Below are 18,832 nucleotides of genomic sequence, written 5' to 3' on the forward strand. Positions count from 1 at the left end.
ATTATATGTTAAAGTATTGTTTTAATCTCTAGACAGTAATCTCATTGTGTAGAGGGAGTAGAGGGAGAAGAGGAGCTCAGTCTGGGAAGGCCTCTTGGAGGAGGTGAGTTTTAAGTAGGGTTTTGAAGAGGGGAAGAGAATCAGTTTGGCGGAGGTGAGGAGGGAGGGCGTACCAGGACCGCGGGTGGAGGTGGCCCAGGGGTCGACGGCAGGCTAGGCGAGACTGAGGGACGGTGAGGAGGTGGGCGGCAGAGGAGCGGAGCGTGCGGGGTGGGCGATAGAAAGAGAGAAGGGAGGAGAGGTAGGAAGGGGCAAGGTGATGGAGAGCCTTGAAGCCTAGAGTGAGGAGTTTTTGTTTGGAGCGGAGGTTGATAGGCAACCATTGGAGGTGTTTAAGAAGGGGAGTGACATGCCCAGATCGTTTCTGCAGGAAGATGAGCCGGGCAGCGGAGTGAAGAATAGACTGGAGCGGGGCGAGAGAGGAGGAAGGGAGGTCAGAGAGAAGGCTGACACAGTAGTCTAGCCGGGATATAACGAGAGCCCGTAGCAGTAAGGTAGCCGTTTGGGTGGAGAGGAAAGGGCGGATCTTGGCGATTCTACTCCACTTCCCCACCCCTCGAGGACTTCCAATTGTTGCCCATTCCTCTCACATGGAGCAGAAAGTCTTGACTATTTGTTTTCAGGCACTCAGTGATCTCTCAGCCCACAACTTATCCATGTTATTCTCCCACTGTTTTATCACAGCCTTTGTTCCTCTAATATCTGTTTCTCCTTCTAGACTGTAAGCTCATCATGGGCAGGGAATATCTGTTTATTTTTGTACTGTACTCTCCCCAGCTCTTTGTACAGTGCTCTGCACACATTAAGTTCTGAATAAATATGGTTGATTTATTGACTAAAGCCAACCTACTCACTGTGCCTCACTCTCAACTCTCTTGCTCTCAACCTTTCGCTCACACCCTCCCTCTTGCCTGGAACACTGTCTAATGTCATACTAATCAGACAAATACTCTCCACATTTTCAAATCCTGGATAAAAGAATATCTAACAATAATAATCGTGATATTTCTTAAGCACTTACTTGGTGCAAAAGCACTGTGCTAAGCACTGGAATAGATACAAGATAATTGATCAATCAATGATATTTACTGAGAGCTTAATGTGTGCAGAGCACTTTACTAAGTACTTGGGAGGATATAACAATTTGTAGACCCAGTCCTTGCCCACAAGGAGCTTATAGACTTGACACTGAAATTAAAATAAATTATGGATATATGTCTAAGGTCAGTGGGGCCAAATATGGGATGATTATCAAATGCTTCAAGGTACAGGCAACAGAGAAGGGAGAGGGGATAGAGGAAATGAAGGCTTAGTCGGGAAAGGCCTCTTGGAAGAGTAAATGTGATTCTAATATAGCTTCAAAAGTGGGGGGAGTGGTGGTTTGTTATACATGAATGAGATGGGAGTTCCCGGCCATAGAGAGGACAAGGGCAAGGGGTCAGCAGTAAGACAAAATCAGGGTACAGAGATGCTGGCACTAGAGAAGCAAAGTGCATGGGCTGAGCTGTGGAAGGGGATCACTGAATGGGGTAGGGTGAGACAAGCTGATTGAGTACTTTAAAGCCAATGGTAAAAAGTTCTTCTTTGATACAGATGTGCATAGGCAGCCATTGGAAGTTCTTGAGGAGTGGGAAGACATGGACTGAGCCTTTTTAGACAAATAATCTGGGCAATGGAGTGAAATATAGGCTAGAGTGGGTAGAGACAGCAAGGGGCCAGTTGCAGTAGCCAAGGCAGGATGGAATAAGTGCTTGGATCAGCACAGTAGCAGTTTGGATGGAAAGGAAAGTGCAGATTTTAGCAATATCTTGAAGGTAGAACCAACGGGATTTGGTGACATATTGATGAATATGTTGGTGCAATGAGAGAGATGACCCGAGAACAATGCTAAGGTTATGTATTAGTGAAGGTAGTGTGTTCATCTATAGTGATGGAAAAGACAAAGGGACAATGGAATTTTGGTGGTAAGGTAAGGTGTTCAGTTTTGGACATGCTTAGTTGCAGGAGAGATGTCCTGAAGGCAGCAGGATATGCTGGATTGCAGTTAAGGATAGGGATCAGGGCTGGAGATGTAGATTTGAGGTCTTTAATACTTTAAAGGTTGTAGATTAACAAGTTAAAAGAATAGGAGAGTTTTATTTCCACTATCTAAAAACTCTCCTAACAGTTTATTTTGTTATTTTGCATTTGTAAAATGTTGACACTTCCTCTATTCACTTCATTGCCTCTATGTCCTGTTCTTGACATGAAAAATGACAAGTTCTAGGACTGATGGAAGTCTCATTTAACAAGATGTGATTGAGTGAAGGACAGCATGGCTTAATAGATGAAACAGTCTTAGAAAACAAGGAATTTGTATTTCAGACAGGTCTGTGCCACTCATTGACCAAAGCAAATCACTTAATCTCTTCTTCAGTTTCTAAGTTCATTAGGCAGGGCTCAATGCTCTTGGCAGCTATCCATTTCACAGAAGTAAAGATTAACTCATAAATGCTTTTGAAGGAATGAAGCATGTTGGTTGTGTGGTAGGGAAACTCTTAACGTAATGCCTTTTGTTTGCCTGGAGTGAAGAAAATGAAAATTATTTTTAATAATACCATAGGTGTTTTGCTGAATACGTTTCTTAAAATTGGCTTTCCTCCAGTCTCACATTCCAGTCACATAGAATATCACATATGGGAACCTTGACAGTGATTACATTTGGGCTATATATAAATTGACTATTTTATTTTGAATTTGAAATACAATTTGTATCCCCTTAGGCTCCTTAAATGCAAAAATAGCTGAATCACTATAGAACACATAAATTGGACAAAGAAAGGACAACAATGTCTGGGACACAATGATTGAATGTACTAAATGCTTCTAATATAAAGACTACCATTTTATCAGTCCAACTGCCTACTGAAGAACTGGTTTATGTTTAGAATGTATTGGACATTTTCTATGTAAATAATAATGTAAAATATTTAAAAACTCTAGTCTATTTTTAATATGCAGCTTTTATAATAGACTCACAAAGTCTAACGACTATCAGTGAGATGTCTATTTAGAACTCCTTTCCCTTTCAAGAAACAAAAAAGTGCTATCTCTACCCTGAGCTTAGGAGGGAAAAGAGTTTAATGGTTCACTCTGAACCTTTCTGCACTCTCTCTTAAACTGAGGCTGTTATTACAAACGTCATAGGGTTAGGGGAAATTGTCTTACATTGCAGATGATATCCCCCTCCCCATCACTTGTGTACATATATATACATATTGATTATACTATTTATTTTATTAATATGTATATCTGTAATTTTATTTATTTACATTGATGCTACTGATGCCTGTCTATTCGTTTTGTTCCTGTCTCCCCCCTTCTAGACTGTGAGCCCATTGTCATGTAAGGATTGTCTCCATTTGTTGCCAAATTGTACTTTCTAAGCATTTAGTACAGTGCTCCACACACAGTAAGCATTCAATAAATATGATTGAATGAATACAGATTTGATTTAAGAAGGACATTCCTGATTGGAGGGGGTAACCTCCAAAGAGGATTATAGATGGTCCAACTTTTTTAAGGATGGAATAAGAAACTTCATTGGCTGTCCACCTAAATAATATTCTATGAAAAACACTAGATGCGCTTTAAAAGATTTAAAAGTAATAACTCTTTAGATTGGTTTAAGTTCTATACCATGACAATTAAAAACTAACCCTAATTCTAATTAGATTTTCAATGTAAAATGAGACCCTAAATTGAAGGAAAAAAAGAAAGGACCTACTTGAAATCCAAAGGTGTTGTTCTGGGATCCATGATGGGGTACTCCTGGATTTTCACATGATGTGCGGGTGGGTTCTAGAACAAATTTAGAGAAATATACATTTGGTATTTATAATCAAACACAGTTTCCACTAACATGGAATGGTGGCCCAGTGGAAGAATGAAAAATGAAGAATGAAATCATTTTGTTGATTACATAATGGCTCCAAAGAAACCAATAAGGGAGTCCCTTAAAAATGTCAGTAAATGTCAGTAAAAATGATTCTATATTTATTTTGTGATTGTCACAGGGAAAAACTGTATTTATTTAGACCAGCCACACTGCCTGCTATGTTTTCTTAATCAGCAAAATTAAAAGATTATTTTTTTTTCCTCAATGGTTGCTAAACATAGTACTGTTTTAGTAGAAAATGCTTTAGAATTTTGGGGTTTTAACCAATTTGGTTTATTATTCAAATATGGAAACATGATTCCTTGTCTTCAAACAAAGAAAAAGTGGAAAAAATAAGAGGTAAGGAAGAAAAATTTACAGAAAATATCCATGCAGAATTTTGGGCAGATTGCTCCAACAGGGAACTTCTGTTATTTGGCATCAGAAGGAACATCCTTGTTCTGAAACTAGAATTTCCTCAGCAACAATTACTTGGATGTGAAATATCACCTTGGAGGGCTGCCTACACCTGCTGGAGGTTTCTGAAGAGAGAAATCTTGGCAGAGTATGGATTTTCTAGGTTGACTGCTTGCATCGAAACAAATTCACAGGCAGGTCTATTCAACCAACTGGTGAATCCTGTTATTGTTGAAATGTTGAAATGCTTCTATATTGCAAATGTATCTTTTGTACATTTAGAGCAGCAGGTTCCAGTTTACGAAGAGTAAATTCTCAAAAACAATGGAGTTCAAATATTCTCACATCCACTTATGCATTCCATTGATGAGCCCCTTTCTGAAAGGTACATTGCTAATAAAAGATTTCACAGGATCTTCCAACTCAAATCTTCTGGTTTTAATTTAAATACTGCAGCGTAAATTTCCAAATTACCATGGTTTCATTTAATACAGCACATATAATTAACTTCAAGATTACCAAAACAAGGTAGATTTTATTTTACCTATGCAACGTGGTGATGAGCCACTCCACGTCCCATCCGCTTGACATATCCTTGTGCTGGACCCCACCAAGATGAAAGGAGAGGTGCAGCTAAAAGAGACCTCTGATTGGTAGATGAAACTTTTTCCTTCCCTTTTCCCTTGGGCAGGTATCCCGGGGTCACCACAAAACTTTGCTATGAGTAAAAACAACAGCAAGAATCTTATAAAATCTTCTGCATTTTCTACACAATTCAGAGAAACATCACACTATTCAGTTGCTCCAAATTCACCAGAGTTAGTCTTCTCCCCTACTTAAAGGAAGAGGTGTTGAAGGCCACACCAGTTACTGGGAAGGAATTGATTGTGGGAATACTGGTTTCTGCAGCTGTGCTGATGCTGTTCCATAGCTTCGGAGCCCAACAGGTAGTTGTAATAGAGGCAAAGGTTTACAAAAATCACATAAATGTCACAACTGTATATGACCCTGATGTTTATATTTCAATATTTCAATATTTCAACTTTTCTTCAGATAACCCAGCATAAATTGATGCTTTGGGCCCAATTTTCTACTGTCAAGATGTATACTTTTTTTTAAAAAAATTATCATGACTTTCACAATTTTTGTTTACTCAGATAGCAGGTATTTGACCTTGTCCAAGGCAGAATGAAGAATTTATGGTTCACTGATCTAGTAAGATATGGCAAGTCCTCTATTCCTAATCCCCATCTTTAATTAGCCTAATCATTGATAAAAGTAAACATTTTTTGCAGTTCATACATTTTTCTGAATCAGAAGGCTGTTTAACATGAAACAAAGACAGTTTTACTCACTTTTTTAAGAGATTGATATAGTCTGAATATTAATTTATCATGTGCATCTTATGAAACTACAGTTGATCCTTTAAATAGTGCTATCATGGATAATTTTAGCAAAGATCTTTGACAAAATAATTAGGTTCTTTCCATTTGTATTCCTCCAACCTTGCCTTGAGGTCCCTCAGTTCAATTGCAATTCTACTGAAGCAGTGTGCAGGGTTTCCAGGGTTTACCAATCATATCTAGCCCTTGCCATGATTATAACATTTTTTAAATCTGCCCTCTCCTTTCCATCAGAACTGCTACCACTTTAATCCAAGTACTTATGCTATCTCTCCTTGACTACTACAGTCTTCTTGCTGAAAGCTCTGCCTCCAGTCTCTCCCTATTCCAGTTCATACTTAAATCAATCGATCATATTTATTAAGCACCTACTGTGTGAAGAGCGCTGTACTAAGCACTTGGGAGAGTACAATATAATAATATAATGGACACAATCCCTCTGCACCACGACCTTACATTCTACAGTCTTCACTCTGCTGCCCAGATCATTTTTTTGAAGAACCATTCAGTCCATTTTTCCCCTCAAGAAGCTCCAGTGGTTGCTCATCTACTTCTGCATCAAACTGAAACTCCTTTCCATAGACTTTAAAGCACTCAATCGCCTTGTCCGCCCCTACCATATTTCATTGATTTCCTACTACAATCCATCCTTCGCACTTTGCTCCTCTAATACCAACATTTTCAACACACTTCAATCTTCTACGCCTCGCCACTGACCTCTCAGCCAAGACCTTCCTCTGGCCAGTAGTGCCCTCCCTCTTCATACAAAAGATGATCATTCTCCTCACCTTATTAAAAGACCCTCACCTCCAAGAGACCTTCCCTGTCTAAGTCCTCATTTTCTCTTCTCACACTCCCTTCTGTGTCACCTTTGCACTTGTAGTGCCTTCCTCAGCCCCACACCAGTTACATACATATCCATAATTTATACTAACACCTATATCCTCCTCTAGACTGTAAGCTCACTGTGGACAAGCAACATATCTTGCAACACTGCTATAATTGTAATAATAATTATGGTAATTGTAAAGCCCTTACTATGTGCCAGGCACGGTACTGACCGTTGGCGTGGATGCAAGAAAAGGGTTTGGACACAGTCCCTTGTTCCACATGGGGTCACAATCTCAATCCCCACTCTACAGATGAGGTAATTGAGGCACAGAGAAGTTGAGTGACTTGCCCAAGGTCACACAGCAGATAAGTGTCCGAGTGGGGATTAGAACCCAGGACCTTCTGACTCCTAACTGCTTCATGCATTCATGTGTTAACCTCCCAAGTGTTCAGCACAGTGTTCTGCACATAGTAAAATCTCAGTAAATATAATTGATTGATGATGACAAACTACTGATTCACCGCCATGTTCATAGATCTAGTTCATGTAGAATTACAAGGTATCTGTAAATTTGCAATATGAAAATTAGATAATCAAAATATTCCACAAAATATTCAAATTCTTCAGGATATTGTATTCTTTAAAGAAATGAATTTCCTTCTTGGAAAAATAAATCTTTCTTATAACTTGAGCTTCCATTATTGAACATCACTGATTAACCAATATTCATTTATTCATTCAATCATATCTATTGAGTGCTTATTGTGTGCAGAGCACTGTACTAAGCACTTGGAAAGTACAATTGGACAATAGATAGAAACAATCCCTATCCAACAACAGTCTCATAGTCTAGAAGGGGGAAACAGACAACAAAACAAAACAAATAGAGAGGCAACAAAATAAGTGCCACAGGCAATAATAATGGTATTTGTTAAGTGCTGCTATGTGCCAAGCACTGTTCTAAGTGCTGGGGTAGATACAAGATACAGACTGATCCCAACGTGAGGCTCACAGTCTTAATCCCCATTTTACGGATGAGGTAACTGAGGCACAGGTAAGTTAAGTGACTTGCCCAAAGTCACACGGCTGACAAGTGGCAGAGTCTGCATTAGAACCCAAAACCTCTGACTCCCAAGCTCATACTGTTTTCACTAAGCCATGCTCCAGAAAAGGAAAAAAAAAATATTGTCAGAGTCAGGAGGCTGGAAGCAGAAGTCTTCTGTAGGCCAGAGTGCATTTGTTCCAGGCTGGGAATCAAAGGATTGGACTTGGGGATATCTCCTTGGGAGCAAAAAGACTAGTATGCTTCCCCAGTGACTCCACAATCCCTAAGGTGAGGCCACTATTCATTCAGTCATATCTATTGACCATTTAATATGTTCAGAGAACAGTACTAAGAGCTTGGGAAAGTACAATACAACAATAAACAGATACATTCCCTGCCCACAATGAGCTTAAATCAAGTGAAACCAGTGAAAAGAACATGGGCCCGGGAGTCAAAAGACCTGAATTCTAATCCCTGATCTGCCACTTTTCTACTGGGTGACCAGGGGCAAGTAAGTCATTTAGCTCCTCTGTGTGTTTCAGTCATCTCCTCTGTCAAATGGGGTTAAGTCTGTAAACCCCAGGAGGGACAGGGACTGTGTCCAACGTTACTGTCTTCTATCTACCCAAGTGCTTTATACAGTGCCTGGAACAGAGTAAGTGCTTAACAATTACCATAAAAAGAAAAAAAAAAAGAGCAGCAGGAAGTGGCTCTCAGAGCAACCTTCAGGGAAGCAGTTGCTATACCTCCTCAGGTTTTGGGGTATATGGGTGTCCAAAACAAGATTCACCTTTCACAATTATCCCCAGGGAAGAAGAGATGGCCCTGGGCAGTGTCACTGAATTGGGTATTTGCAAGGGTGTGGAAATCCGGGTGTTCTGATGGATCTGATGGTGGAGGAAGAAGACAGAACCAGAAATGGTGAACCTGATGAGCCCAGGACAACCAGAGCTGAGAATAATGGGGGTCAGGAGGTGAAATAATGGGCATTGCTTTTCAAGAATTTGGGTGCAGTCAAGTCTCTTGGGAATTGTGCTCATTGTTTAGACTAAGTTCTGTCCTGGAAAATATTGGGACTATGTCACATTTGGGGTGAAGTGTTAAGCTTAAGGTTTTCACTCATAGTATTTAGTAACTGATGCCTGAAAAAGTCCACTCCATGTATCCTCTGTGCGGTGGACGCTGCAGAGATCATGTCTGCTGATATGAAATATCATCCACTTGAAATTAGGAGAGTGAGGTGTGATGACCATTTACAATGGTCCCCACATTTAGGAGAAGCAGCAAGCTTTAGTGGAAAGTGCAGGGGCCTGAGAGGTAGAGTAACTGGGTTTTAATCCCAGCTCTGCTACTTTTCTGCTGGGGCCTTGGGCTTGTCATTTAATTTCTCTTGCCTTAGTTACCTCATCTATACAATGGATATTAAGAATGTCGGCCCTATATAATACAGGGATGTCCCCAACCTGATTACTTTGTATCTATCTCAGTGCAGTGCCTGGCACATAGTAAGTGCTTAACAAATCCCATTAAAAATCAGACAGGAAGGAGGAGGTCAGGAGCACTTTTCCCTGCAGTGTATGCTAAACCAATCAGAGAGAAGAATTGAAGAGGAGATTGAGGGGCCAAGTTGTGAGGAAGAAGTAGATCTTTGGCCTACTTGAAAGTGAGGGGATTAAGTTGTGGGTCAGGGAGAACAGGACAGGGGAGAGCTGAGAGCTCATGCTGGAGACTTTGTACAGACAAGAAGGCACTGGGAGGGTTCAGAGATGATTCCTGGAGGTTTACTGTCCAGCGGCCCAGACTCTGAGGGACTGAATTACTTTCCGGACACCTGCAGGGAAATACAGAGAGTCCCAGAAGGAGAGACAGAAGTAAATCCAGGGAAAAGTGGTTTAAACTGGATTTGTTTGGGTTGTTGCCTCATTAAGGATACATTAAATATTGTACATATCCTGGATCTTGATGTTTCCGTGCAGGCTGGAGGAGAAGCTCCAGTGCCAGAGACACATAACCTGGGGAGCCAGGGGTGGGAGTTCCTGCGAGCTTCTTGAAGCCAAGCTCGGAAAGGAGTGATAGGATGGTTCCCAGTGACCTTTATGCCTTTGGGGAGATGCCTGGGCTTCATCCATAGTGTGCTGGCAGCAAGAGGTGTGCAGGAGGACCCAGAACCTGCAGTAGAAGAATTAAAACTCTGGCGTGATTTAGGAACCAGTAGACTGGATTGACCTCAGAGGCTTTCTGGCAGAATTTAGGGCTAAAAACCCCTGGTTACATCAAACCCATAAGACCAAATGTCTTACATTCACTACTCCTTTGGGCCTGTGTTTGTAATAGAAGAAACTTCCTTCTTTGGAATAAGTAAGCAAATTATGTAGTCAATGACTTTTACTTGTTAGCCTGCAAAGAAGGGAGTTAATAAAGGAATGAATCTTCACTTGGGAAAAGGTGAGAAATATAACATTATGTTATGTTAACCATATACAAATCACTGACCCAATTCCTGCCTCAATCTACTCTTTGGTGGCTGTTTTTATTTTAGAATAAAAGGGTCTGACCCAAAAGATGAAAGGAAAAAGAAACAAATTAACATTTAAAAGGACTCAGAAAATTGAATGTGAGTTTGCAGCTAATATGAAAATGTTTTTATCCTTAAATTATCATTGAACATACTTTATAGCTTGACCAGTTTGGTAAAAAATGATCAGAAAATCAAAAACAAACTCTCATATCTCTCCATGAATAACTATATTTAGATGGGACAGGCAACCAGAAATAAATATACCTCTAGAATTGGTCCTGAAGTCCTCATTAAAAGGATTTGATATCCCTGATAATTAATTCAAGGAAGATAGATTTTATGTAACTACATTAACTGGATTATCCCTACATTTTACATTTTGTTTTCCTATCAGTGCTTTATTGCAGCACTTTATATTCTGTATCTAGACGGTAAACTCCTTGTGGGTAGAAATCATGTTCATCAACGTTTTTGTACTATTCTCTCCCTAGCTTAGTTCAGTACTCTGGACATAGGAAGTGTGCAATAAATACCATCAGTTGTTTATAGCTGGAATGTTCCTTACTCCTAGAAGGTACACCATCTATCTTCCTTCCTTCCCAATAAGTACCACATAGAATTAATGATAAAAATGCATCTACTTTTTCAATTTTGCATATTAATATCAATATCATTTTGCATATTAATTTCACATAATCACTAAAATATATATGAAATACTATACAAACTATTGTTCCAGCTCATAGGATAGTGATATAATTTCCATCAATTAACAAACTTTTAACAAACTTTTAAAAATTGTTGCTGTCTTTTTTGCTTCACTTCTAGACCTGATGTTATCCCTCAAGGGAAGTAGTGTGGCCTAGTGGAAAGACCATGGGCTTGGGGGCCAGAGAACCTGGCTTCTAATCCCAGGTCCAACCCTTATCTGCTCTGTGACCTTGGAAAAGGCACTTAACTTCTCTGTGACTCAATTACCTCATCTGTAAAATGGGGATTAAGACTCTAAGCCCTATGTGAGATATAGACCATGTCCAACCTTGTATCCACCCCAACACTTAATACAGTTGCCCAGCACATATTAAGTGCTTAACAAATACTGTTTAAATAATGCTATACTCCAATACTGTAGTTTTAGATGGATTCACACCAATATTCTCATTGGTACTAGTTTTAAATGTTTCTTATTCCCTCTACAGAGCTGTCAATTTTCCATTTAATCCACATATGGTCCTGACCTTCTCCACACAACAGTCTTAATCACCAGTGTTACCTTTAAATAACTTTTATTTATTTTATTTATTTATTTTTTTAAATTCAGGCCCACTACTAGCTGTCTCTTCTTATGTATACAAACTTTGTTTTGTTGTTACTCCACTTGTCATGTGACTTGTCATAAGACAATTCCCAGTACTGACTCATCTGTCATAAATTCAGAATTAAAAATGGATTCAATTTTACTATGCCACTCAATACAATCATTTCTGAAAAGTAATAATAGTAATAACTTTTGCATAAACTCCCATCACAAAAGAAACAAGTTTAATTTCCACTTTCAAAGACATAATAATGCATAATCCGTAGTCAGTGACTCTTTATTTTAGGAATTAATATTTTTTACATGTTTAAAAGATTCCTCAGTATTATCCATGTCACTGTTAATTTGCAAATATTTATAATGTATTTTTTTTACATTTCTCCCTCATCAATTGATCCTCAAATGTATGTGCTCATATATTTTAGAAGAGCAGGCAGTATTACTTTGAAAAATATATTAAATAAAAGTCTAAATTCTTGATAAAATATTGTGTTCTCCAAAATCCAACAAAATTTAATTCCTCATTTTTTTTTCCAATGGGCTATTTTTATGTAAAGTTTCAGCAATAATCTTCCACATTGGATCATATTTCAATACATTTTATTAATACCCTTTCATACATTGAAACCAATTCATATTATAATTTTTTCAAAGAAAAAATATGATCTTCAATATAGTCACATTCATTTTTCTTAAAAGTGCCACTTTTTAAATAAGTGTACATAAGAACTGACATAAAATAAAAGCTAGATATTCTATCTTAAGTTTTTAAGAGGCCTTCACTTTAGGAATGGAAAATCAGTCTGTGTATATAGTCACATGACAATAACCATATTTTAGCTTCTGAACTCAAAGGTGGTTGAGAGACATTGAACATTATCTGTATTTCTAAATGCATAGCAGTTGAAACACACAAAAGGTTATAAAGCCCAAATATATTTAGCAGAGCAATCATGTTTTCAACTGTAGAAATATAAAAAGCAACAGACATACCCATTCTAAAATTTTAAAAAATACTTACGTAAGCACTGTGGCACTTCACCACTCCATGTCCCATTTCCTACACAGGTCAAAACAGCAGGGAAGGATAGCTCATATCCAGGAGAACAGATGTAGCTTATACTGAATCCCCAGTCAAAATTTGTTCCTTCCAACCTTCCATTAGAGATCTGGGGAGGAGTTGGGCAGGTAACAGCTGCAATTACATTAAAGTGATTAGACACAGCTGCTGCAAATGTCCTGGGTGTACAAAATCACCAGTAAAGCCATATGTGCTAATTTAACCTTTTTGAGGACAATACAGTGATAACCTCCTTCATTTTCTTAATGGCATTCTTGCAATGACACGCAAATTAATGCAACTAGTTTTCGTACTAACTCAGAGGCAAAATGGCAGCTACTCTCCAGGGTTTCTCTCAAAATATCAGGCTGCCCAAGATCAAAAGTTAGGGATATAGGGTGATCTTCCATACTGTGTAGTGTAATTGATAAATTAATAGATTGAATGGAACTATTTTCTAAGGATTGGCAGAGTGCTGTAGAGCAGTATTGCTGAATTAAAGAAAGGGCATATTTGTTTTGCAAAGTAGGAAACTCGGAGCTTAGTTGTTTTTTTTGTTTTTTGGGGTTTTTTAATAAACAAATTTCCTTTATGTGACTAAAATATATGCTTTCAAAATATATTCATTCAATTCATTTGATCATATTTACTGAGCGCTCACTGTGTAGAGAGCAATATACTAAGTGGTTATCATTTCCTCTTTCTTAAATAATGAAGCAGAGATCATGGTGTAGAAAATCTATATTCTGCACCACCACCTTGATGTTGAGTTCCTAAAGGGACCAAGGGACCAAGTGTTATGGATGAAGAGGAAGAAGGTTCAGAAAAATCAGGATAAGGAAGTAACTTTATTTTTAGGCAATCATGCTGTGGGCGGAGAATGCATCTACCAACTCTGTTGTATTCTCCCAAACACTTAGTACAGTGCTCTGTATGCAGTATTCAATACTGAATATTGAATGAATCATATTGAATGAATACTGAATCATTCAATCAATGAATATGATGGATAACTTATGAAATTAATTTTGCTTTTCACATGCTTTCATTAAAACTATAACCAATCAATCAGCAATATTCATTAAACAATTAGTATGTTCAGAGCACTGTACTGAGTATTTGGAATAATACAATAGAGACAAGAGAAGTGATCTCTATCCTAACGAAGTTTAAGGTCTAGTGGGGGAGAAAAATTACTGGAAGAAGGAAATAAAAGAGTGTAAAGATACGCACATAAGTGCTACTGGTGTAGAGGCATAAGGGTGAATATTCAAGAGTTTAGGTTATGGGCACGTGCTGAAGCAGTGGAGTAGAGGGAATAGGATGGAAGGAAGAGATTAATCAGGGAAGGCCTTCTGGAGGAGGGGTGATTTTAAAAAGGTGATATCTGCAACTCTCCCAGGAAGCATCCTACCAACTCCCTGTGTGCAACCTGCAGGAACCAAATCTATATTCTCAACTTTTATGACAGTAAGGTAGTTTGCAGTAGTTTGTAACCAGGACAGTTAGTTGCCTGGATTTGGATGATACTCACTATTCATTGTTGAAATTTTTCATTGTGATTGACCAATATCAAAATGATACAGTCTTCTCTCACTTAAACTGTAAGCCCCTTGTGGGCCAGGAAGGAGGTCTTCTAATTTTCTTCTAATGTCTCAGTATGTACTACAGTGTTTTGCACATTGTAAGCACATAAAAATAAATTATAATCAAACAAAAATGTTTAAATGATGCTTATGACACTCAACTAATTCAGTCCAACTTGTATGGCTCCCACCTCCAAAACACCAAGTGGTGTATGTGTGTAGGGGTTGGAGAGGAGTGGCGGGGAGAGAATGACAGCATCATTAGTATATCAGGATACTAACATAATAATTAATAATAGCAGCAGCAACAGCAGCATTTATTGAGCACCTACTTAGTGTATTGCAATGTACTAGGTCCTTGGGGAGTACAGAATAATGAAGTAACACGTTCCCTGTCCTCAAACATCTTACACGCCGATGGTGGGCGACAAACACAATTATATTTGTAATGCCATCAGAATGAAGGAATTGAGCAGACATACACATGAATGATTAAAATATCTCACATTAGGCAACAGGCTAGCATTAGTGGGAGTTCCATGGGACAGAGAGTAGTATTAGGTTTTGGAACATATGAACTATTATGTGGTTCATCAAGCCCTGCAAGGAATCTTTATGTTAGCAAATCACCCTGCTGAGCAGATTTTGTTTTTCATTTTCTAGATCCCTGCTCTCTTCCCTAACCCTGTTTCTGCCTTAGGAGGTCTCAAGAAGTGAATCCAAGAATACTAGCAATAGATCCTTTAGTATGTGCCAATACCGTCACTCAGCAGCATCAACTGGCCCATAACCCTCACTGAACTCTAAGATTCCTGAGGATAAAGAGAGTGTTTTATCTTTCTGCTCTCCTAGAAAGTGCTTTCCATTAAGCAGATGCTTGAACAATACCAATGAATGAATGAATTCTCAAGCACTTATACAATCAAATAGCATGCCCAAGAATGTAGTATCGCAACAAAAATTCCCTCTTCGCACCAGCTCTAATGCTTTCAAGATAGAGGGGAGTTAGGACAGCACTTGGGGTAGTACCTAGTCTCTAAGTAATGAGAAATGAAATGATCCTGGAGATGACTATCTCTTCATAGAGATTTCCATGAATTAACTTCTGCAGAGTTTTCACACTCTGCCTAAAGGAAACCCTTCCTTAGGTAATTGCTTTAACTCCCCTGCTTTAATTTAAACCCCAAATTTCTTCTTGCTACATCCTTAGTGGTCCAGATGATATTCCCTTACAACCTTTCATACACTAGAAATATCCTTCTAGCCTTTTCTTTTATAGGTAAAAAACCACCTCAATTCCTTTAAGCATATTTGTAGGAACAATTTTTCAGCTAAGATTGGTGTGCCTTTTAATGAGGCTATTTCACTAGCTATCCCAGCTGTACTTGATTGGAGGCTTTTTCAGAACAGCTAGAAGTTCAACATTATTCTTGACCTCAGTAGTTTGTTCAGAAAGTCAGCAAAGAAAATGGCAAAACAGGATTATTGTACTATTTATTCATAAGACTATGCTCCTGCAACTGAAATTAATAGTGATTGTCCACAGATTTTAAGGTCACATCCCAAGCTTTTCTTTGCCTAGGGATCATTTTTTCTTAGACTAATGCATTCATAAAATGAGAGTGCCTAAATCATTCTTAGTATAGTCAGTTCTATGAAAACTCTGGGCTGAAGTCTTTGAAGAACCCACATTAAGGATAATTTGCATTGTAATACCTTCACCTTGACTGATGCCACACACCTGAACACAACTGTTCCTTCTGACACCATCACATTCTATCCATAGAGACAATGTTACATCAAAAATGAATAGTCAAAACACTCCTTTTGAGAGAAATAACTATATTTCAACTCAACATTTGTAAAAGGTGCAGAACAAAGAGTAATGTCAAACCTCTACAAGTTGGAATTGTCCCACTCCATGTGCCGTTGCTGGTGCAGGTCCGAATTCTGGAACCATTCAATTCCATTGAGTATCCAGGCTGGCACATGTATGTGACATTTTGTCCAACTACATAATCATCTCCATACCTCATTCCATTAGCTGGCATACCTGGATCTCCACAACTGATTACTGAACAGATACAATATGAAAAACATATGGTTAATGGAATGATTTATTTATAGGCCAATGGAGAAAGCATATGGTAAACTTAATGAATATCTGAAAAATAATAGCTCATTTACATTTTTGAACATTCGAAAGTTGTTCTAAGACCAGTTGAAACAAGACAAAGCTTTAATTTTTACTTATTTTCACAAAATTTTAATGATCACATTCAGTCTTACTCTACCTTGTGGTATTTAACAATATACCATCTTTTTGGCATTTGAAGATAATTATTCCTTTCTCCTTTCTGAATCAGTTCAACATGAGCCACTATGACTGTCAACAACCATATCTAAATTTTCTCAAAGGAACCCTTGAACAAGTTAAAGAACAAATGGAAGCCCTAAAAGTGAATAGGGATGTTGGAGGAATAAGAAAAAAGTATGTATAAGAAAGAACAATCCTAGATCCAGTCTTACAGACAAGACTTGGTGTGTTGAGTGTGAACATGTTGCAAGAAAAGTTGAGCTGCCTGAATGTGGGAGCCAAGGAGAGTTTGAATATGAGATCATCCTGGATAATGGAGTTTTTCTTATTTTTAGCAAAATAGTGCGTGAAACAAGTATAATGACAGGGACTGTGTCCAATCTGATAACTGTGTATCTACTCCAGCACTTAGAATTGTGCTTGCCACATTGTAAGTGTAACAAATGCAATCACTATCATAATAATAATAATGTATATATAATTATGTATATAATAGATATATACATGGAAATGTATATATCTATGATTCTATTTATCTTGATGGTATCGATGCCTGAATACTTGTTTTGTTTTGTTGTCTGTCTCCCCCTTTTAGATTGTGAGCCTGTTGTTGAGCAGGGATCGCCGAATTGTACATTCCAAGCACTTAGTACAGTGCTCTGCACACAATAAGCACTCAAAAAATATGATTGAACGAATGATCAATAAATAGTATTATTTAAAGTTAAAATGGTATTTAGTTATGTTTGGGGTGAGTGCTGTATTTTTGACATTCGTTCCACCTGATAATGTCACTGAGTTCTGACAGGACACTCAGCAGTGATCCCGAATGGTACAAGCCATGATTGTTACGCGTGACCCTGCTCCCTACCCATTCTTCCAGGTTGATCCAGGCAAACGGCTCTACCTTCGAATCTCCAGAGATCCACAGCCAAAAGATATTTCACAAGGGCCAAGGTAGGGAAGGCAAGGGGAACCCACAACCGTTTGCCATCTGCTGATTCCAAAAGATATTCAGACTCTTCTTTCAGCAAGCCCATCTCATTATTCTGGGTGGGTATGGAGCGGTGGTGGTGGCAAAAGAACTGTGTCATGTAAGGTTGAGAGAATAGTGCTTGAGGGCTAGAGCTAACCTCCAAATACAGTCCCACATATCCCGGTCCCTCTCTTCCCAGCTTCCCCCAGCTCTTTCACCAATTGCCCTCACTTTCATTCATTCAATAGTATTTATTGAGTGCTTACTATGCGCAGAGCACTGTACTAAGCGCTTGGAATGTACAATTCAGCAACAGATAGAGACAATCCCTGCCCATTGATAGGGTTACAGTCTGATCAGGGGAGACAGACAGACAAAAAGAATAGCAATAAATAGAATCAAGGGGATGTACATCTCATTAACAAAATAAATAGGGTAATTAACACATATACAAATGAGCACAGAGGTGAGAAGTGTAGGAGAAATGAAAGATGGCCAGCTACGCTTGCACCACATCAGAGACATCCTTCTGATGGGTGGTGGGGGCTGCAGGTTAAGCCCAGTGTTACTTTGTAACCTTGGGCAAGTCACTTTGCTTCTCTGTCCCTCAGTTACCTCATCTGTAAATGGTGATTAAGACTCTGAGTCTGATTACCTTAAATATATCCCAGCGCTTAGAACGGTGCTTGGCTCTTATTAAGGGCTTAACAAATATTGTAATTATTACTTCCCCACTCTGTATTTATGTATATCAACTTAATAATTATACATAATTTATGTATATTAATGGGAATATGTCTGTTTGGTTTTGTATGGTACTCTCCCAAGCACTTAGTATAGTGCTTTGCATATAGTAAATGCTCAGTAACTATGATTGAATGCATTAAATGAATGAATTCATTCATTCAATAGTATTTATTGAGCACTTACTATGTGCAGAGCATTGTACTAAGCACTTATGGCACTGCACATGTGTCACAGCCATCTTATGAAGGTGTGGTTATGTCAATCAGCAATCAATCATATTGAGCATTTACTATGTGCACAGCCTTGTACTAAGTGCTTGGGTGAGGACAGTATAATTTAGCAGACTTAGCAGATCTACATCTCCGCCCCTGTCCTCTCCCCCCCACTTCAGGCTCCCATCTCCTTCTGCCTCCAGGACGTCTCCAGCTGGATATCGGCCTGCCACCTAAAACTCAACATGAGCAAGACTGAGCTCCTCATCTTCCCTCCCAAACCCGGTCCTCTCCAAGACTTCCCTATCACCGTGGATGGCACGACCATCCTTCCCGTCTCTCGGGCCCGCAATCTCGGTGTCATCCTTGACTCGTCTCTCTCGTTCACCCCACACATCCTATCCCTTACCAAGACCTGCCGGTTT

At 38.8% G+C, this 18,832-nt stretch overlaps 1 protein-coding gene across 1 annotated transcript in view; it reads right to left on the reverse strand.

Annotated features, from left to right (window-relative positions):
- Positions 1-18,832, reverse strand: part of CSMD3 (CUB and Sushi multiple domains 3) — a 778,187-nt gene that overhangs the window by 25,732 nt on the left and 733,623 nt on the right. The window contains 4 exon segments of the mRNA XM_029063925.2: positions 3,827-3,900; positions 4,938-5,111; positions 12,531-12,704; positions 16,050-16,229. Coding sequence (XP_028919758.1) covers positions 3,827-3,900; positions 4,938-5,111; positions 12,531-12,704; positions 16,050-16,229 — 602 coding nt within the window.

This window comes from Ornithorhynchus anatinus, chromosome 4 (genome assembly GCF_004115215.2).
Source record: "Ornithorhynchus anatinus isolate Pmale09 chromosome 4, mOrnAna1.pri.v4, whole genome shotgun sequence".
NCBI classification, from domain to species: Eukaryota; Metazoa; Chordata; class Mammalia; order Monotremata; family Ornithorhynchidae; genus Ornithorhynchus; species Ornithorhynchus anatinus.